Raw genomic sequence first — 22,682 nt, forward strand, 5'->3', positions numbered from 1 at the left:
GAGACAAGAGAAAGGAGCAATAAGAAATGAACCAAAAACCTTTGTAATGCATATATTTAATAAGTATTCAGTTCTTTTTTTCTCTGGCAATAAGGACAGAATAGAGAAACAGTTAAAAGTTCTTGTTTTATAATGCTTTTCAAGCTCTGTCTATAATAGCACGATTCTGTGGTGTTGAAGTGAAATTCTAAATACATTGTTCTGTTTCATAAATTAATTTAATTAGTTATTGTTTGCTGAAGAGCTGAAAACTATGCCAGGAGCCTGAATCCAGACTCAACCAACATGTGTGTGTGCCATATAAAGAAACTGGTTTGAGCTGAGAGCCAGGTGTGAGCAGAGCTGAACTGAATGCAAAGGATGGGAGAACCTGCTCACAAGTGGTGTTAGAAACATGGGTCCAGACTTGCACCCAGATGCTGTAGACTGAGCAGTGGACTCAATTAGGACTTAAATTAGTGCCCCTGTGAGCCCATGATTAGAGACCCAGCACAGGTGGGAGCATTGTACAAGAAATATCTCAGAGAGTGAATTTAGGCATGGCACAGATGGACAATTCCCCTTGGTGGAAGCAAGAGAGGACAAAATCTGGCCTTTCAGAGCCACAGGTGAGAAGGAGCCAAAAGGAGCTGTACTGTATTGGGTCTAGCGTGTAATCCTCTATATTTGAACATGTGCAGCTCTCTCAGAAAAAGAGTTTTCCTTTGCAGGCCTCCAGCTGTAGTTTTTGCTTTCTTGGCATCTATAGGTCTGGCAAATAAATGTCAAAGGTGGTGGGGTGTCAGCACAAGTATGGCTGTGGTTTGTACAAGGCAAAGAGAGAAACCCTTAAAAATCCCCTAATGGAGCTGGAATTTTATCACTTATGACTTGTCTATACAGTTGGTCCTGTCTTTTCTATACAGTGGACTTGTCTATACAGTTACACCACTCCTGGTGTAATAGACCCTCAATGTTGCGTCCCACCCTACCCTAGCTACTTATGCCTGTTCCCAATTGTAAATCTATGTGACTTAAAAGCAGTATCAACTACTCTTCTAAGCAGCAACCATTTACCAGTTTTAACTGTGTGACTTCTCAAGTCAGAGTGCTGTGCTACACTAAGAATTTTTGCTGGAAGCAAAGCTGTGATTGAAACAGAATCTAGAGTGTTTGAAAATGATCTATCCTGGGGATGTACTTGGGAGTGCTGTTGATTTTAACTGTGCTTTAGCTAGCATGATTCCTGACATCAGTGTAACATTGTTTGGGTTGGTGTTTTTTTTCTCATAGATTGGCTGGATTAACTGGCTCCCATTCAGAGGGAACTTGACAGATCTATTTCGCTTTCGTTGAACTTCTCTGCTGCACATCATAGGTCCAGAGGCTGCATCAAAGACAACTGAGCAGCACAAAAATGTGACTCTGACAAGAGACTCCAAGCTTTTTGCCAAGGAGTTTTCTACTGATCAGTTTGTAATTAGAACGTATAACCGAAGCATGCGTAACAGTTAACCTGATAGGGAAAAAACCAGCTTTCTTATTGATTAAGACTGCTAAAGAAGCAGTCACCTGAAGCTTCAAAATGAGTGCTCCGTTAATCCCAAACAAGTCATGTTATGCTCAGCTTCAGGACAACCGCAGTGAAATGAAAAATAATAATGAAAGCATAGTGAGTGTGGGGGATACCAATGCCAACCAAATTATGACAAAAGTTAGAACCCCTGAAGGAGCTGTTACAAAATGTGATTTGATGGATGAGAGTGGGAATATACACTCTGGAGGATCAGAGAAAGTTACTCATCTGAATACAGAGCAGAATAAACTTCTGACCTTCAAAGACTCTCGGACCTGTCACACTGCTGTACAGGAAAGTAAGCTGCCCTCCACCACAAGCAAGGAAATGGGGAAAGACTTTAGGACCAGAGAAGCTAAGGACATAGCAAGGCATACTAGGATTAGCCGAGGACAAAGTCTGTCCAATTTAAAAAGTAACACAAATGATGCCAACCTAGAAGTTATTTCCAAAGGTGATGTTGACCTCACCCAGAACTTTTCTAAGGGTAAAATGTCTAGGACTGTGGAGGTGGAGAGAATAAAAAGGCTTTCTTTAGGAAGACCAAGTAAATTCTCTCCTCAGTCTGAAGCATTTGCAAAAGACTGTGTTGGCCGTGTGTCGAGTAAACGCCTGCTTTCTGCATCACTGGACTCCATCGACACGTCACACCATTTGACAGGAAATACAGAGAAATCACAAAAAACATCCACAGATCATTTTGTTGGGATGGTGTTTCATCCACTTGACAATACCTCAGAGGAAAATATTGTATTTTATTCCAAACCGTCTACCTCAGGGAACAAGAAACTAAGTAAACCGGAAAATGTACCAAATGTTAACGTTGAAAGCACACTGCATACTTCTCATTCTCAACATTCAGATGTGAAGCCCAATGAAATTACTAGTAAATCAGAAGCACAATTAAGTCAGGGTGATAAAAGTAAAAAGATGGAGCTTAAGACTGCACCATCTCTGCAATATAAAAATACATGTCAACAAAAGATTGAGAGAATTATGCTGGTAGAGTTCCTGGGATGTCAAAAAGACGAAAATACATCAGTGGAGGAAGAGAAACGCTCTGGGTCTTATGCTTCAAAATTTCAAGCATCCCATTTTCAAGAGACCTGTAATAAAGTGGAGGATCCATTGTCAAGTCCTGATGACAAGTTGTTAAGTGATGTCAATATTGGTGGGGAAGGGAGAGGAAGCAATGATGGTGACAATAGGGCAACTAGTCAGGATGGTGAGGAAAATCCTGACAAAGAAGTGGAAACAATATTCTCACTCACCTGCAGTGGTAAATCCAGCGGCAAAGTGACACCTAGAAAAAAAGAAAATTTACATGAAGCTGATGCAGGTTGCACTGAAACAGTTGGTGAACAAATATCTCTTACACATAATACTAATCTACCTGACAGCAAAACCTTGAAAGTTGATGAGAACAAACTGACACTAGTCAAAGAAAGCACTGAGGATGCTGCTCTGCCTGCTTCTGATCTCTCATATCAGCGCAGAGCACGCAGTGCAGAGACAGTGTCACACCAACAACCTGACAACCATGAAAGTGACGTGGAAACCTTGAACTTTCCAGTTCCAAGTAAAAAGACAGCTAATACACAGAAACATCCTCCAGAGGAAGCACCAGAGAGATATAATATTTCAGGAAAGGATGATGCCTTTTTATGTGTCCCAACTCCTGTGCACCGAGTGGCAGCGCTGGATGTTAACAGTCAGCCCATGCCATCAAACAGTAATTTGAAGGACCTTTATGCACTTCATGTTGACAAACTGTCACCCTCCTCAGTCCTACCTCCCATTGACAGTACACAGTTGTTAAGCATATCCCCTAAAGTGCCTATCAAGACTGCTTGCAGCAGCGCCATCCCAAAACCTATCCTGGTCCACTCCAAGGGCTCCCTTGCAGATAAAACAGATGCGGACAGTGACTGCAGTGAAAAGCTGGAAGAAAGCATTGAGATAAAACCTGCCATACCGAGGCCCAAACCTGTGAGACCTAAAATCATCACATATATTAGGAGAAACCCTCGTTCAATAGAGCAACTTGACCCTTTGTTTGCACCAGCAGGGCTGCCCTTTGGTAGCCCTGCGTGTGGCATGCCCATCTCTACAGAGCAGAAGGCGTCCAGTGGAGGGGAGACAAAGTCTGCCAGCATCCTGTATGATAAATTTAAACCTGACCTCCAGAAGCCAAGACTCTTCAGTTCTGGATTGGTGGTGTCAGGAATTAGACCCCCAGGCCATCACTTCGGTCCGATGAGTGAGAAGTTTCTGCAGGAGGTAAGGAGGCAGCTTTGAGAGCCTTTTCTGTATGCCGGGTGGTGGTAATTTGCTTACTTGTTGCTGCCAGAAGTTAGCTCTCATATCTCAAATAAGAAAGAAATTCTAAATCAATGCAATGTGTGATCATGAGAAATAAACTTACTTAGCCATTTCTGGCACTGATGCTGTTGTGGTATCTGATCTGTGACTGGAAGGTGTCACTGCATTCCTCCAGTGTTTTCCAGCAACCTGGTCACCTGCTGGTAGTATAAATAGGGATGTCTGGAAAAGAAAAGACACGCCGTTTGAATTTATGCATAAATTGATTCTTCCCTTCCTCCCCTCATAGAATAGCTTTGGGAAATTAATGTAATTTGCCCACAGAGACTTTGCTCCTTAATGGGAAAGTTGGCATGTTTTTGCAGACAGAGCACTAGAGGTATAAACTAATTCCCTCCTGTATTGAAACCCAGGGGCTATCAGAGCTCTTGTTAGATTATGTAGTTCGTACAGGAAAAGATTTAAAAAGTTTTGAAAAAAGAATTACTATGGTTTTTTCTGTGTGTCTCGTGGTGTTATTGAGGGTATTTTAATGCCTGCCTCATTCTACATACAGTTATTTATCCAAGAAATAGCATTGAAATAACAAATTTTATAACAGTCAACAATCAAAAGTTGGCAAACACCCAAATTAAAATATCGTGTGTGTGTAGATTGGCCCTTATGTTAACAGGAAACCTGCTAAAATGGTCATGGATTATAGGGTTTCATACAGCGGCATCTCACTGCAAACACCGAAAGGAAAGTCTTCGTTGTCCTTTCCCCTCTAAATTCAGTTTCCAGCATTAACCCTGATATTTTGTGTCTGGAGTTAGAATTATGCAAGTCATTGTAAGCTTGGGTATGCCAGCTGTTAGTAGTGTATCTTTGCAGTTGCCTTCTAAGTTGAGGAAAAATTGATAGGTTATTACTCTTTAATGTATGGAAATGGAAATTAAAGCAAAAACAACCCAGAATGTGCAGCTGTTTTACCATGTTTCACATGATCCTCTAAAGACCATAGGTATCTACGGTTCATACAGTTTGGGTTCACCTAATCAGAAGGAGACAGGTTGGGGCAAGTCTGCAGCATGATTTACTCTAGACTAAGGTTAGAAGGAAGGCACTTATAGGGTGGAGAATATCCAAAACCATTTTCATAGAATCACAGAATCACAGTATAGTTTGGGTTGGAAAAGGCCTTAAGATCACACAGTTCCAGCCCCCCCTGCCATGGGCAGGAACACCTCACACTAAACCATGTCATGCAAGGCTCTGTCCAACCTGGCCTTGAACACTGCCAGGGATGGAGCATTCACAGCTTATCTGGGCAACCCATTTCAGTGCCTCACCACCCTCACAGTATATCTACACTTATATCTGTCCTGAATTTCTACTATTTAAATTTGAACCCGTTACCCCTTTTCCTGTCGCTACAGTCTCTGATGAAGAGTCCATCCCCTGCATCCTTGTAGGCCCCCTTCAGATACTGGAAGGCTGCTATGAGGTCTCCACACAGCCTTCTCTTCTCCAGGCTGAACAGCCCCAACTTTCTCAGCCTGTCTTCATACAGGAGGTGCTCCAGTCCCCTGATCATCCTTGTGGCCCTCCTGTGGACTTGTTCCAACAGTTCGATGTCCTTTTTATGTTGAGCACACCAGAACTGCACACAATACTCCAGGTGAGGTCTCACAAGAGCAGAGTAGAGGGGCAGGATCACCTCCTTCGACCTGCTGGTCATGCTGGCCCAGGACATGATTGGTTTCTGGGATGCAAGTGCACACTGCAGCCAGCTCATGTTCATTTTCTCATTGACCAGCACCCCCAAGTCCTTCTCTGCAGGGCTGCTCTGAATCTCTTCTCTGCCCAGCCTGTAGCTTTGCTGGGATTGTTCCTACCCAGGTGTAGGACCTTGCACTTGTCATGGTTAAACTTCATGAGGTTGGCATCAGCCCACCTCACAAGTGTGTCAAGGTCCCTCTGGATGGAATTCCTTCCCTCCAGCGTATCAACCGAACCACACAGCTTGGTGTCATCGGCAAACTTGCTGAGGGCGCACTCAATCCCACTGTCCATGTCAGCAACAAAGATGTTGAACAAGACCGGTCCCAACACCAATCCCTGAGGGACACCACTCATTATGGTCTCCAGCTGGACATTGAGCCACTGACCACAGCTCTTTGCGTGCAGCCAACCACCCAGTTCTTTATCCTCTGGGTAGTCCGTCCATCAAGTTTGATGTCTGTCCAGTTTAGAGACAAGGATGTCATACAGGACGTTATAAAATGCTTTGCAGAGGTCTAGTTAGATGACATCAACTACTTTACCCGTATCCATCAGTTCTGTAGCCCCATCATAGAAGGCCACCAAATTGGTCAGGCAGGATTTGCCCTTAGTGAAGCCAAGTTGGCTGTCACCAACCACCTCACTGTTTTTCATGTGCCCCGGCATGGTTTATAGGAATATCTGCTCAATAATCCTCCTTTTTCCCACACTCCTCTAAGAAATGTGACTTTGGGTGGGTATTTCAACAAGGGAAGGTTTGAAACCAAAAAGCTGCTTCTTCAGAGAAGCTGTATCACCTGGAGAAAAGGCTGGGAAGGAAAACTCAATCAAACTGCAGTTTGTGTTATGACTTTGCATTAGCGCAGGAGTCAGGAGCTGATAGCATAAGCTGATATTTTCTCCTTTGGGCTGCTACCCTAAAAGCTATTATCTTATCCTCCTGCTAGTTAGAGAAATGCAAAGGGAACTGATATGGCTCCAGTATGGATCAAAAGAAAGGAAAATGATTGATCTATGGAAGTGGTCAGATGTTTAGAAAAGCAGCTGTGCAAAGTACAGGTTCATGGCAGGTGACTGATTTGTAATCAAAAAGAAATCAATTAGGATGTATTGAGATATATCAAAATCACCCTTTTGAAGGGACAGAGTAGAAGACTCAAAAGTTTTGGAAACAGGGAGATGGTGGGGAAGAATGGCTACTGTCTTCATAAGAGAAAAAAATTGCCATATTTCACACATCCAGTTTGGGCTTTGGAGATCTTCCAATATTATCTTATAGCTCTTTCTGTAACTGTGATAGGGTGTGTAAATAGCTGCTATCAATCAGGCCCTTCAGATAGTTAAATGACAGGAACATAGCCTAGGCTGCAGGGTGAGAGTTTACCCCTCTGGATATGGCTCATGCCTTGTCAGAGGGTAGCCATTGGTTCACTTTGGTCACTACTTTAGGGCCACTGCCAAGAGCCCTGATTCTGGTGGGGGGTCTATCAGCAGATCTGCTGATCACCAGCTCTTCTTCCTGCCTCCCCAGACCTGTGCCTGCCCTTTTCAACCACCTCCTTATGTCTGCTGCCCATCTGTCTGCACTGGAAAGCATGGGCTAAAGCCTGTTGAAACAAAAGGCCTGTAGGGGAAAAGGGGATAAGGGGTATTGTTTCATAGTCAAACCAGGAATTCCTCACCAAATCTCATTATCTGAACTGCCTGAACCAGTGTTGCCAACTCTTTTCCCAAGATAGTTGCCTGAAGCAGGTGCTTGACAAGATGATTCTTGCTTAAGGCAGTAATGTTTGATGATGTTTAAAGTAACATGAAGGAAAAGTGTTGCATATCCTTACCTGCTGGCTGTGCTGCCAGCTCTGCTAGGGATTAACCAGCCTGTGGAAATTCCTGTGTGTTCCAAGCATTTGCTGCAGACTTTTCAGTCTAACAAATTCATTAAGTGGAGAAAGCGGGAATGAACAGACAGTGACCCACAATAAAACTCTGAGCTGAGCTTCTTTTTAGTTGACAGGATGCAACAGACCTTTTATTTAAATTCCCTCACACAAAAATCTAGTACAGGATGTTAACAGGTCTCATATTAATCCATATCTTTCTAAAAAGCCTTAAAATGGCTTTATAATCAACAAGTGCTTACAATTCTATTGAGACCAGTTGAATTTTACACTTCATATATTCACTGTTAAATAGAAAAGAAAAAATATTGTCTTTGTAACATGTTTATGTCCCCCCAAAAGCAGTATTTTTTTTCTAAAAAAGCTTTTATTTCTTGAGGGATGTTTGGGTAAATTACAGTTGGACTTGACTTCCAACCTAAAAGATTCTATTCTAAATCCTTCTTGGTTTTCCCAGCTTGAGAATACATTTTATGCTTGTGATAGAGTAATTCTTTTTGTGTGCATGTTTGCTGACCTTCTGTGTTACTCCTAGCATATTTCAATAAAGGAAAAAAATGAGGTGACTAAAGGCTTGGATAAGTTGACCCAGCTTATCAAAAAGGCATGGTTTCTCTATTAAAGATTTTCCCTATTCCTTATACCGAAGTATTGGCATTGTTGTGTTCACTGCCAGTTAAATGTGAAATGATAGGAAGTGTATAGGGGAATCTGGCTGAAATAAAGAAAAAAAAATATAAATATAAAAGATAACTTTAGAAAAGATGAAATAAATAAAAAGACAAGTGAATCTTATCCAGTAAAACAGTCTCATATCTAGAAGTTAAAAATGAAAACCTAAGTATGACCTGCAGTCCAAGCCTAGAGAATCATCTATACAGTAAAAAAATGGATCCTAACTTGTAGAAATATGTCATAGAAGTACAACAAAAAAGGAAACGGGAAGATCTAATGGCAGGAAATAGAACTGCAAGCAAAAGGAAAATACAGAGCAAAAATATAATAATCAGTATTTGTTCAATCTGCCCTCTTAATGCCTGTGCAAAAGCCTCAAAGATTCTATATTTAATAAAGACCAATCCTGTTTCTTTTAGCACATTGAAGATTGGCTAAATTAGGATTAAAGCTCTTGAAACAACAAGGATCAAAGCTTTTATAGCCAATATTGAAGCACATATTCTAAATGCTTATAATTGATAAATAAAAATTGCCCTGGCATATTATATGCTTCATAACTTACAGTACAATTAATTAATTTTCAGTTACATTTCTTCCTAGGTAGCCTACGCCCCTTTTTGATTAACTTTAAAACAAATTTATTTCAAATTTCCTATTTCTTACGATGTTTTGTTTTTTGGGTGTTTTGTTTTTTTCCTGTGGCCTAAATCAGATGCACTGAAAAAAATATCCATGGGTCTTGTATGTTGATATTGCATTTTATTAGATAATGATGAAGCTGGGCTCTACCCAGAAATGCAAACAGTTCTTTGCAGGTGAGAGAGATGAAAACTACTGATATTGCTCTGCACCCTTGTCCTGAATCATGAAGCAGAACAGTGAGGTGAGCATCAGAGCCCAGCTTGAGTGTAGAAAGATGCAAGGCCTGAACTGGGGAGCCATGTCATTCCCTGACTACAAATTCCCTGGTAACAGCCAGTTTGATGGAGATATTTTCAGCTTGGTACTTAACTTCTGTCCTCACAGTATACACCCATTAGAATACTGAGAGATTTGTCTCTCATTTTAACAAGGCAGCATCTATCTGTGATAAACACAAAATATTTCACATCTGCAAATTTGTTTTTTTTCTCCAATTCAAATGGACAGCTGGGTTTTATAGCTCTGATTTTGAATATTCAAATGTAAAACATGGCCACCTCCAGAACCAGGTCTCTTTTCAGGAACTTTAGGAGCACAGATTACAGTGAACATTTTGAATTAAGAACATGAAGAGGGGGCTTTTTTCTCACACAAATGATTTGAAAATACCATGTCTTTCATTAAATGAACTCAAAATACCTTCAGCTTTATTTTTAACTAAATTAAAAGTGACTTCCCACAAAATTGTATCTCAGAGTGTTTTAAATAACTTCTAACAAAAATTTCACTTACACACTCTCTTGGTGTACCTACCTCTATAAATAATACCACCTTTCAGGACTTAACAGTAACTTTATTTTCACTAATTTAAGGTCTTCCATTTGCCTATTTTCTTTGGGGGAAGACATCAATTCTTTATTTGGGTTTAGTTCTGTATTGAGACTAATGTGTGTGTATACGTATTTTTGGAGAGTGATTCATATAATAACACCATCACTTTTTGAAAGTGATGATCAGTCTGCAATGCTCTGAGGCCCAGATTCACAAGGAGGGAGAATTAGCCTTTATAAGCAACTTTCAGCTCCATATTTTCTGGACTTATTGATTTCTTGCATAAATATCTGTGTTAATGATTTTTCTGTAGGTTGGGGAAAGGCCTGCAAAAGATGAATTTTGCCCTCCACCATATACACACTATGAGGTCCCACCAAGTTTTTATCGATCTGCCATGATACTCAAGCCACAGTTAGGACTGGGTGCAGTGTCCAGGTTGCCATCTGCAAAGAGCAGGATTCTCATTGCAAGTCAAAGATCCTCAGGTAGCTGTCTTCATCAGCAAGGAGAAATAACGAGTGCTCCCAGCCTCTATCATCCTGATGCTTCAGGTAAAGTATGAACTTTCTTTCCTTCCTTTAACTGTAGCTGCCAATAAGATACGAGGGGTGGGGGGGTGTTCAGCCAGAAATATCACAAAGTAAGCGACATCTTGACCTGATACTACAAAGCTCCAACAGCACTCTTTGATGTGTGTCTTTTTATCCTGCAGCAAGGCTGACTAGGGAGTCTGGGACTTGCAGAAAGTTCGCTTAACAGGTCATTGCCAAAGAAGAATCAATTTCAGTAATAATTTTCATTGTGCTCTTTTTTTATCTTCCTCCTTTTTGCAATGCCTGAAAAATCTTTGTTTTGCTCTGTGGAAGTTAATGGGACATTTTCTGCCATCACAAAGACCCCGCCATTCCATCTGAATACACCATTCCCCACCATGTTGTGCTCTGAAAGCCTGGGCAGTGTTCAGACTTGCCAGCAGAGATCCTGATTCTCTGAAGCCCTGGTATACACCTCTTTGGAGACATTTCCAATATCTTTTTCTTTCCAGTTGCTCCCCAGCTCAGCATGACCCTGGGCAGAAGTACCGGGGTGGAGGGGGAAAGCAAGAGAAGAATCAGAAGAAGTGTATGGTGGCACAAGGCAGAGATAATTACTTCTACAAGGCATTCCTTGTTAGCCTGGAAAAGCTTGGAGGTTTTAACTATGTACATTTAAATGGCAGCGATTTCAGAGGCAACTGAAAATCAGTCACTGCCAAAGTGAAACACAGCAGCTGTGGGCTGTAAGTGTGCAGAGATTTTTTAAAAGAGTCATAAGGGATAAAGTTAAATAATGACTTGGGATTGTATGTTCCCTCCTCTTGCCCAGGACAGGATTCCTTCTGATTGATGTTTATTTAACCTGCTCATGAAACTCTATTTGTAAAAGTCTTCAATATGAAATCCTGCAGCCTTTGAAAGTAGGCTGCTCCAATGCATTGCCTGCTTTCAATTTAAAAGTTTCCCCTACTGTTTTGCTTGATCCCCATTGTTACAATTTACTTCCTCTTTACATTCCTCTGGAGTGGACATGGGGCCTTCTCCCCTTTGTAGGTATTTGAAAACCATTACTCTTTTTCCTCAGTGTCCATTTCTCCATACTAAGCATCAGAAGAAATTTAGAGAAAATCAGAATGGAAATGGGCCAGAGCATCTTGACTTACCTGAGAGGACAGCATCAGTCAGTAATACAGGTTGCCAGGATTTGGGGTTTATTAGGAAATCAAGCCTGTCTGTAACACAGTGTCTCTTGACACTATCCTTTGCTATTTGACCCTGCATCTGGAGTTTATCTATATTGATGCTGACCAAGCTCAGCTGTATGTTTCTTCTGAGACACTCCAAGATTGCACGCTGGGTAGTAAATACCAATTCAGTTCGGTGAATTGAGTTCAGTCAGCATTGAACACAGGAATGCAGGTGCAGAGAGCAATTGGGTCATATTTTCTGTTGAAATGAAACTGCAAGAGGCTGCAAGTTCAGGATAAGCCATTAGGTAGGGTAAGCCATTGTGTAACAGGAACCAGTCTGAGAGATAGATATGAGAGGAATATGCGAACAGGACATATTATCAAATCCACTGTCTTTTCTCATCCTTGGAAATGAATGTTGCCTTGATTTTTATTTATTCATAATCCATCCATCCATTCTTTATATTATCCTGTATCACTGAGGACTGCATATGTGACTTTTTGGTAGCCATTTTTAATCCAAATTGGAACTTGTCGTGTATCAATTTACTGTCTTCCTATATTATGTGACATTCTAAAATCTAAGCAGTATCTGCCTATCAGTTCTATTTATTGCCAGTAATGCTTCCTTTAAAAACGTCAGTGCATGAGAAGTGTACATGAGGCAATTGCAGTAGTTGTTAGAGCAATTCTTATTTCACAAAAATTGATTTCCTAAAGGTTTTCTTCTTGATCAAAAGTTGTGGGTTTTTGATCCTGTCATTGATTATTTCTTGGACCTTGTCTGCTTTGCAGGTAACATTTAATTCACAGGTCTCCATAATTTCCTTCTTACAACTGTTATTTTGTTTGTTTCTTTATTAATACATCACTGTTTCAATGATGCTATCAAAGGTAACTCATGGTAGTCCAATAATCTGTCTGTCATCTCTTTCAGGATCCCAAAGTGTGTCTCATCTGGTCTTTGGGCTCTGACTGCTTTTATTGATTTTACATTACCCAAGACTTGTTCTGGAGAGGTTATTAATGTCTCTAGTTTTTCATCGTCCATCCCAGGACACACAGTTTTCACTTCTGGCATATTACCTTCCAATTCCCTTGTGACATGAAGCATGTATTTTTTTTTTCTGCAACATCTTATTCTGTTGCAAAGTACTTCTCATTGCTCTTTGTTGATTTCTTTTATTATCTTTCATGCATTTCTGTTACCTTATATTAGACTTTTTACGTCCTCTTAATTTTGGTATTTTATTTCCCAGTTATCCATTCAAGCCTGGCTTATAAACTTTTTCCTTGTCCAACGCCTTTTTCCTTGTATACCTCAAATGTCTTAATCTTTCTCTTAGCATCATAAAACTTCATAGGTCAGCCCACCAGTCTTTTCATCTTTAATAATTCCATCTAAGTAGAATAAATTGCTCATGAAAGAGACTGGAATGACAGCAAACAGGAAGGGCAACAGGGAACTGGTTTCTGTGGCTGTGTCCAGGCTGGTGTACAAATACAGACCAGAGATGGGTCCCTGGTTGCTGGGGGGGGGCTGGATGGGACAGCAACCCCTGGCATGCCAGAGCTGGTGTGAGGCTCACTGGAGGGGCTCAGGATAGGTCAGGCATCATCAGCCAAGTGTTTTATGGTACCCAACACTATTTTCAACCACTTTTCCTTAACTTTCAGTTAGCTGTGGTATTAAACTTAAATCTGCATTATTGGTTTTAATATAATATTGGAGAAACAGGACTAAGCACAGCTTTGATTAATAGTCATGTTTATAAATATAAGCAAACGAAATGCATAAATATATGCTTACTGGCAGGGGAGCTGGTAAGACCCTTGCCCAGGGGTCTTGTGGGGTGTGAGATGTTGGCTGATTGCGGCAAAAGCAGCTCAGGTCTAGGGGGTATTTTTCTCTCAAGAATACCAGTTCTGCCTTCAAGACTGCAATCAGCAACTCTTGCAGCTCATTTCTGAGCTTTTAATCCAGTTTCTAATCCTAGTGATTTCAGTCCTGCCCTGGGGTAATGGAAGCAGAAGGATCTAGCCAGTTGCCATCCCATGACAAAGTGTGAGGTATCACAGGAAGGCTTTTAAACTGAAATCACCATGGCACAGTATTGAGGATAGAAGCAGTGCCTCATAATGAGGATTTTATTCCCCTTTGCCATTCAATCATAATGTAGCAGTCTCTTTAAGCAGCACTGATAAGCTGAGTGGTTTGGCCTGTGTATAATACTAATACTCATAAAACTAACTCTAAAGTAATTGATAATTAAATCCCTGAACTGCTGTGATGGACTCCAAGTACTACAAATACATTAAGAGTTTCATTAATTTCAAGGCACAACTAGAAAGTAAAATAATAATGAATGATCTCACAAGTCTTAAGTCCAAGTGTGATGCCTAAAATGTGACCAGAGCAGCAATCCTTCTTCATCTGTAGAACACAGTACACATGTTGGCATTTGCTGTGAGTTCCTTGTTGAGCAGTGCTGCTTCTTAGGTGATGCTTTGCCTCATATGGGTCAGGCAAGCAGCCTGCCTGTACAAAACAGCATTCTACACTGTATGTAAGATAGAAAGTAATTGAATAATGATGTATTTAAAGGTGCAACAGTGTCTGCAAAAGTTTGATTATTTTATGTAAATTGGCTCTGTTCCTTCTATGGGAAATTTGTAATTCAAAACAAGCATTGAAGGATACTGTGCCTATAACATATAATTTATAAATGTGTTTTCTTGGTTATAAAGACTTCTTGGAGCAAGCGTGTTAGGATTTGCATTAATTAGCTGATTATTGTGATGGAATTAATGTCTGATTTTGAAAAGTATTACAGAGATTTCATAATTAAAACTTCAGTTAATTCTCCATTTTTCAGTAGTATTTATGATATTTTTCTCAAAGACTGAGTTAATGAAATGATGTTTCCTTATCACCTCTTTGTGTTTTAAATTTGCCAGTCCTGAGGGTCTAGCAGTTCATCTAATTTCTAAGCAAGCCAGCTCTTATTGAAGATACAATTCACATATAAACCAGGACAGCAATGTTCCTGATTACTCAGGCACACACAAATATATACATTTATTTGTGTCTTTGTATATACATAATGTATTTCATCATGAATACTACAATATGTCTACAGCTTTCTCTTGGTAGGAAAGCTTTGCTTTCACATTTATTCTCAGGAATACCTAACACTTGAACAAGTAAATGAGATTTGATAATAGAAAAGGGGTTTTTGAGGTTACCTCCTGAAATATTGCCTTACTGCTACTCCAGCTGTGTGCTTATTTTATAGGTTTTCAGTCTCAGTTACTTGGATTTGAGCTAACAAACTTCTTAATTGTTTAAGGAAATAAGTGACGGGGAGAATTCAGAGAGGAAAATATTCTGTGTCCTGCAGTGTTTTCAGTTGGCATTCTCTGCTTTCTTTCGGACAACAATCTGTATCTTGTAAAGAAAAATTAAGTGCTTAAAGGGAGAGAGACACTTTTTTTATAAGAGTTTTGCTAAGGACATTGCCACTGTACCAAGAATTAGCCATATACCACCTCCCTGCTCGTCCTAATTACTGTGTCTTCAGAGAACCAAAATGCATCATATCAGAAGGGTTGTCTATATAACCGTTGTGCCAAATTGCCAGTCATGAGAATGCTGGATGCAACAGGAGGCAAATGCTTCATATGCTGCCTCCTCCCTGGCAAAAGCCAAGCATCACTGCTGGCTGGGCACCTGCAGCCCTTCTGAGCAGCTGATCAGCAGCAGATGAGCAGATGAGCCATGGCTTTAGTGCACAGAGAAGAGTTCTTGCTGCTCTGGGCTTTCACTGGAAAATGTAGTAAGGGTGGGTCAGGCACTGACAATTCCTGTGCTGGAAGTTTCTGTTGAATGCTGCTGCTCTGCATGTCAAAGTGAGCAAGGACACATTCTGAGCAAACATGGACAAAAGTGAGCTGACAAATTCTTGGGGTGGTGAGAACCTGCTGAACAACCTTTCATTACCTGGGAGTTAGGAAGGCACAGAGCAGCTTTTTGGGGGCTTTTAAATCTGAATCAAGAGGAGATGAGCACTTCCTACAGCAGATGGGGTACTGGCTGATCAGAAATTAATTGATGTTCAGCAGTGACAGCTGTTTTTCCTTTGTAACTGAACTGTCCCAGGCTTGACATTTGGGTGAGAGATCCTCAGGGGAGCTGGGCACAATCAGCTCATAGCTCTTTGAGTGTAAATCATTAAAGACTGTTTTAAAGCCCCTTTCTTCAGTTCTTGTTCAGAGAGAAATCATTATGCCTATGACAGGGAAACCACAAAGGCAGTAGCAACAGAACAGGTTGCTTAATTTTGCTATTTATTTTTAATCTGCAAAGATATCAATGACTGGGTTAACTCTGAGGTGGATTAACTGTGCGGGAAGTTAACTCTGCTTGTATTATCTCTGATTAATTCAGTGACCTTGCAGGTAACTTCCTTGCCCCAGATTCCTGAATATGAAATGAGAATAATGATGTTCAGAGCATCCTATAAAACAAAGTGAGCTTTCTGGGAGAAAACGACACCTAATGATTAAAGTTTTAAAAGACATGCTTGTCAAAAAAAACAACAAACCAACAACCCACCACAAGAACACAAAGGCTTGACAAGGATCCCTGAATCTCAAGTGAAGTCTTGAACCACTACTCTTCTTTTCAAAAGAACATATCTGTGTAAATCTTTTCTTTCAATTTCAGATTTCACAAAGAAGTCACATAAAAGTTCCTTATACTTGTGCATGGAGGTGTGATTCATGTGTGGTGGGGATGCATAAGAAGTCTAGCTCAGTCTTTCCTTTAGGCTCCCCAGGCACATCTGGTTTGTGTCAATCAGTCCCTACCTCAAAATGTTTTCATATTTCTAGATGGAAACAGCTTGAAGTGTCATAGAAAATTACTTGTGTGCCATGCAGACAACAATACTTAATTCTATAATTAGCTTCAGGCAGTGAGACAACTGGAATGAATTTTTGCCAATTTTTAAAGCTTATTTTGGCAGATTTTTATTAAAATGAAAAGTGCTCATTAAAATAACTTTTGTTTTGAACTCCCAGACCTTGTTTGCAGGAGTGCTTCTATACTTCTAAGAAACAGAAACAAAGAAAGAACATGCATCATAAAACTCAATGATACTTAGAACAGAAAATATATACAATAGGCTGATGTCTCATGTATTTTAATGAGAAAGAAGACACAAAATTAATTTTAAGGATTTGAATGCATCCTTAATGAGGATAACGTCCTGCCCCCAGGACATTCATGGTACAGAAGAGCTGGATTACAAAGAACAGAAATGAAAAAAAAAAAATTAAGGATGATGATGAGTTCAAGATACCAAATATTGTTAGTTCAGGGAGAATTTGAATTGAAGTCATAAACTGAAACAGACAGAGAAGTGTGAGAAAAAACACTGAATCCTCTGCCCCAGTCTGAGAGAATGATCCTGAAGAATAGGTAGAGATGGCTGGGTAATTTGTCACCTGAATCCTTCTGGTTATAAGGAAATTACTCTTCAGTGACAGCTGTAGTGGTTGGTTGTATGGCAGTGCAGAGAACTGGCAGCCTGGGAACTGAGTGTGGGCATCCCTGTGCTTGAGCTGGGGACATGGGAGTCCTACGTGAACCTCAGTGCCCTAGGGCAAGCACATCTCAAGTGCTTTTTAAATAAAACCATTTCTAACCACTTCTTCCCCCCCCCTCCCGTCTGACCCCGTGGAATTTCCACTATTCTGCTGCAGGAAATTTGTGATATTTATAGGTGTTGCTGTAAAATGGAAAGATTTCCCTTTCCACCTGTTTTCAGAGGCGATTAGAAAAAAACAATCTCAGCTCTCAGCTTGCATAGTGCAGGCCTGTTGGTACGTTTTTTGGAAACTATAAAACCTGCAACTGACCATCCCATACCTTCTCACTGCTGCCACTGACCTGGGCAGGTTCCTTGCTCCTGCAGCCACTTTTTTCTGTGCTTCAAATATGGAGGCTACCTGGTCTTGGTCCTGTCCTGTCACTGAAACAACACCTGTAATATTTTGCACACTGTGACTAAGCTGTGTGCCTTTTACCACATGCAGTTACTCTTATGTACCCAATAGTTACCTGGCAAAGATGATACTTGGAGACGCCCAACCACAAAGTGTGTGACTGTACAGTCAGCTGGGTAAGCAAGATGTCCAAAATACTGTTGAAGTAGCATAGCCAGTCTGAGTCCTGCCGTGCAGCAGTTGTCAATGCAGAAACAGTCCTCTCAAACAGAGATCCTGTCTAGATGATTAGCATGTCATTTTTATCATTTGGGACCTTAAAGCCTTTCACCGAACACTTTTTCTTGCTCCTGCATGAAAATGAATTTACATGATTCACACTAATTGCAAGCTCTGCTGGTAGAATTGAGATCAGGCTCTTTAGTGCCTTGCCGTAGGATCATCTAGTTGTGTGAATGTCCCCAGCAGTGAGTAGGTAAGATGTCTGGCTTGGTGGTACTTTGCAGATAGCCTTAAAATAAATAGCTGTAACAGACCACTGTCAAAGCAGTGCTACCCAAGCCTAGCAGTAAACTGATGGTAAACATTACTGCTTACCTTTTCTCCATGCTAACGTGCCTGTACCGCTCTTCACCCGCACCTGGAGCCTACAGGTATTTCTGAGCTCACCTTCACATTCTCCAAATGAAGGCAGGTTGAGGATCAGGGTCTTTTAAAGGAATGTGGTTTACAGAATAACAAAATTCTTCTTAGTTTGATGTTGCACATATTTCTATTTCAAGAAAAAAGGCTTAGTTTTGTTGAACAAAACTTAGTATTATTATTGTGATGAGGTACACATCTGTCTTTCAAAATCACCATAACATTTTTTTTGCTTAAAGGAGTTAGTCTTGTTTTCTATAAAGTCTCCTCAAAGTGTAATGCTTCATTAAAATTAATAAGGCTGTGACCTACATAGTTTACAAAAGAATTAAATACTGTAATAATATGAAGATTGCATTCTTACCATGCAGTTAATTCCCAGTTTTGCTTTATATTATGAATGTTCACTTCTTCCTCTGAAGTATATGTCAGGCTAATGTGCAAATAGTGCTCACTGAAAAAGAATGGAAAAAGGGTGACTTTGTGGCTTTTTCTGGCAGAATATGTAGATTGTTTTAGTGCAGGCTTGTTTCCTAACCCACCTTACCTGATGACTGATTAAACACTTTGGCATCAGCTTTTGGAGAACTTTGTTTTAAATATACGATTTTGCTGCTTGGTATTCCAAAAGGAACAGGAATCTGACATTGTCAAACTTAGAAAATCTGAGCCCAAATTTGTGAACACATGGGGTTCAGATCCACTTGGTATCCAGACATTCCAATTAAAAGGAAACTCTAATCTTTGGTCCTTGAAGACAATCCTGCTGTGTTCATGGACCTTTGATCCATGAAGACAATTTGAAACATTTGTGGGCCTGTGTTTGGATTTGCCTAGAAAATTTTGACTAGCCAAGAGCAGCAGAATGCAAGTTAGGACACAAACTGGAGAAAGATGACTAGTTAGCAGTTACCACAGAGACATCGTAGCTAAACTACTATTGTTGTCTAGCTTCATCTGTTCTAAGCCTGCTACTGGCAGTTGTCTGGGACTTGGTTGAAGTCGTTCACATAGACTGATGGTTTATAGCGAGAAGTTTATCAGTGGAAATGGCTGCTGGTATATTAAAAAAGTACAACTTTATCAGTCATGTCCTTGTTTCCAGGCTTGGTGCAAGAAAAAGGCATTTTCTTTTAGGGAAATTTAAAAGAAAAACTTCAAAGAAGTGTTTTCTCTGATGGAATACAAAGAAGTCCTGTGTCCTTGAAGTGGATTATAGGCATTCTACAATAGTTTCCAAAATTGGAGGCCATGAGTAGGATGTGTATGAGTTTCTTTTAATTGCCATATAACAAATGTAAAATTAGAAAGTGAAACAGCATAAAAGAAGGTAACAGTAAAAAAATATCTTAGCAGACTTTAACTATGTTACTTTGCTGGAAGTTTGAGTTATTCCTCATGGGTCCTTGCTGCATTTCATTTTTTAAGAATTATTATGACCTGTAATTGTTCCACAGAACTTCTTTTTAGTGGAGTGAGCATAAGACATCACTGGAGTTTGAGCACCTGTTGAAACTTGAATTCAGTCTTTTTGCTGACTTTATGTAGTTGAGTGGTGCAGGTAATGATCAGTGTATCCCAGTTCAGTTTATTTAATAAAAATCTCTTTCTTTTTCCTTCTTTCAGTTGATCTTAAGAAAGGCTCATGTCCAAGTGCTGCAAAATCAAATCTCCCCAAGCCCTGCCAGCCTGGACTTCGTCCTCCAGGTTATTCACGGTTACCAGCAGCTAAACTGGCCACATTTGGTTTTGTCAGGAGCTCAAGTGTATCCTCTGTCTCCAGCAACCAGTCAAACGACAGTGCTCAGAGTGATCAAAGCAGGACAACCAACCGTAAGTTCAAAAAAAGTCCTTCTTTCTGGAGAGATATAAAATAGATGTATTCCAGGATGGTCCAGGCAGGAGTTTGTGTATAATTTAGGACTAATGTAATCTGTGCAGCTCTCACTAATCTTTTCTGTGCCACTGAGTTGTAGGTTTGCTATCTTGACTTCCTAGTGTGATTTTAAAAAATATTATTAATAATAGATGAATAGGTGCTGAATGTACATTGCATGTAGAAGGGGCTGGTTTCTTTGCTCTAGAGAAAACCACATTAAGAGTGAATCTGAGACATTTTTCTATTTCCCTTCTTGCAAGCTGAAGCAAATAATTACAGTAAACTGTGTTTGGTAGGTATATTGCAGCCATGAAGAACAGTTCAGGACAAAGATAAACTAAAATGAGAAACAGTCTTCCACATCTGCATTTCTTCTGCCTTTTAATATGTGGTGTAATAAAGTCAGTTTAGAAAATTAATCAAATAATGTCAGAGATGTGAAAAGGATCAGAACTGATATTGTAGCTGTTGTATCTCCTACACACTTGGAAGAATTCCATGGCTGGAATGTAATTTCAAATCCTATTTTCTATAAAGACTACTAATTTTACCAAGTACAAAATAATACCCGCTGGCTTGTGCAGTTCCTGGAAAGTTTGTGCATGTCTTGGGCCCAGAGCGAGAATGAGGATTGAGGGCTTTTCATGACCATTTTTCTGTGAAGACTGAGCTCAGCCCAAACTCTTTCAGTATTAGAGCAAGTGGGATCAGGCCAGGAGGGGTGCAAGACAGTGTGAACCAGGTGATATGAAACAACGGAGAAGCCAAGGTGCTGCAGACTCCTAAATCTTTCAGTGTTCATATTCATTTGAACTGAATTAAAATAAATGAAGTGAAAATAGTTAAAAACTCTACGAGTTTTGTCTTTCCCATTTAGGATTGTGTAAATGAAATGCCAAAGATTAATGTGTCCAGGGACTTCCAACTTTGCCAGTTATCCAAACATGCGCTTGCATTTTGTTTTAAGGTTGAACTGATCACTCACACTTTGAGGGTAGTCAACCTATTTTGCTTTGTGCTTTTTACCCACAGCTTTTCCTTTCATCCTTGTATTTTTTTTGTGTGTTTGGTTACTTATAACCTTTGATAGGAACAGAATTACCTGATTTCTGCTTAGACCTCAACTACATCTCTGTAAGAAGTGTTGTTGTCTACCAATTTCAAGGGTGAATCTGAAAAACAATAGCATCTGTAGGTATAGCGCTATCCTTGAACACAGTTGAAATATACAGGTTCATACAACTGAGAATTCTTTAATAGGAAATTGCCTCAGACTGTGGAATTTGAAACAACTGATATCCATTCAAAAGACTATTTGGAGAAGCATTAGTAACCTGTTCCAGAAAGTTACATCTAACTCTTCATTTGTCTTAAAAGAAGTTGATTTCATTTATATATTCTGAGGTTTTTTATATTATATCTGTACATTAAGCCTATAAAATCTGAAACCATATTCCTTAGTTGCAGAATCCATGGATGTGAAAGTATTTGGTGCACATATTTTCTTCCAGCTGACTTTGTTGACCATAGTAACCAGCTTTAATGTTTGCATTAGTATGTTGTGATCAATTTGTGCATGTTTCTGACAGATACAAAAATTACCCAGGGGAAGAGTTCTGCTTGCACAAATTCATGTATTCACAAGCTCAGTATGTAGGACCTATCATTTCTGTTTTTGTGGGCCAGTTAGATAGCTCATCTAAGCAGTTTCCCTCCACTTCCATGGGGAAGCAACAGAATGAGCTCTTTCCAAGGATCATCTCTCTGAGATGGTTCCTAAGACACACACAGCTGTCCAGCCCAGAAGTCTTTTGTTTGTCTTTAATTACAAATGGATAATGCTTCCTCCTGTATGTGGGTGAGAGACAAAGGTGTGCTGCCAAGTGGGTGAGAGCATGCCCTGTGTTTAGGGCGTCAGCCCTCGGGTATGTCATCACATGAGAAGACAACTAACATCACCCGCTTTCTTTGGATTAAAGGCAACACAGCTCCTCTTCATCACTCTTGATAAGGCAGTTGTTTCCTTATTGTTGAATTAACTGTCATAGAAATGTTATTAGTGTAAAGCTGTATCGTCTTTTGCTATTTCTAGTATATGTGCCAACAAGTGTTAAATTAGTTGCCCAACACCCAAGAAACAAATAGTTTTTTCAACCACAGCTTATTTAACATAGCTCAGCAGTGCACTTCAACATGAACAGAGTAACCCCAAGAATGGATGTAGAGGAGATGCATCTTAGCATGACATATTATTTCTTCACTTCTGCTGGAAGACTAGTTTTATTTAAATTACATGAATAGCTGATTCTGTAGTTACCACCTGAGACTCTATCTTTGACTAAATCAGACTTCCTAGAGGGCAGGGTGAAAATTTGCTGTTAATTTCGTAGCTCAGTAGGGGAGAAAATGCAAAAAAAACCACAAAAGCTTTAGAAATCTTCAAACACATAGGATAACACAATTTCCTATTTAAGCAGCATCTCTGCATGTCAGGGAGGCAGAACTAATTGAAAACATCTTAGAAATGTGCATATGTTATAAATAGAGGGGCTGCTACTATTGTAAATAGAGGGGCTCACCTCAAGATCTTGTATCTTCCATAAAAAGCAGGTGACTGGCTGTGTGAAAGAAAAACACAGATTTATTTTAGGGACAGAGTCTTTTAAGGAAAACAGTGATTCTTGATGGGGTCCTAATGAGATCCTGTTACTGTTTTTCTCTCCCCTGCCAGAT

At 40.0% G+C, this 22,682-nt stretch overlaps 1 protein-coding gene across 3 annotated transcripts in view; it reads left to right on the forward strand.

Annotated features, from left to right (window-relative positions):
- The window catches only part of MTUS2 (microtubule associated scaffold protein 2), a 282,514-nt gene that overhangs the window by 111,170 nt on the left and 148,662 nt on the right, over positions 1–22,682 (forward strand). For all 3 annotated transcript variants that reach the window (XM_061374467.1, XM_061374468.1, XM_061374470.1), the window contains 3 exons: positions 1,273–3,835; positions 10,004–10,244; positions 19,697–19,903. In XM_061374467.1, coding sequence (XP_061230451.1) covers positions 1,565–3,835; positions 10,004–10,244; positions 19,697–19,903 — 2,719 coding nt within the window. In that variant the 5' untranslated portion in view covers positions 1,273–1,564. The remainder of the gene's footprint in view (positions 1–1,272; positions 3,836–10,003; positions 10,245–19,696; positions 19,904–22,682) is intronic.

This window comes from Neopsephotus bourkii, unplaced genomic scaffold (genome assembly GCF_033783945.1).
Source record: "Neopsephotus bourkii isolate Nb327-2 ecotype Australia unplaced genomic scaffold, CSIRO-AGI_Nbou_v1 NB_1638, whole genome shotgun sequence".
Taxonomy (NCBI): Eukaryota; Metazoa; Chordata; class Aves; order Psittaciformes; family Psittacidae; genus Neopsephotus; species Neopsephotus bourkii.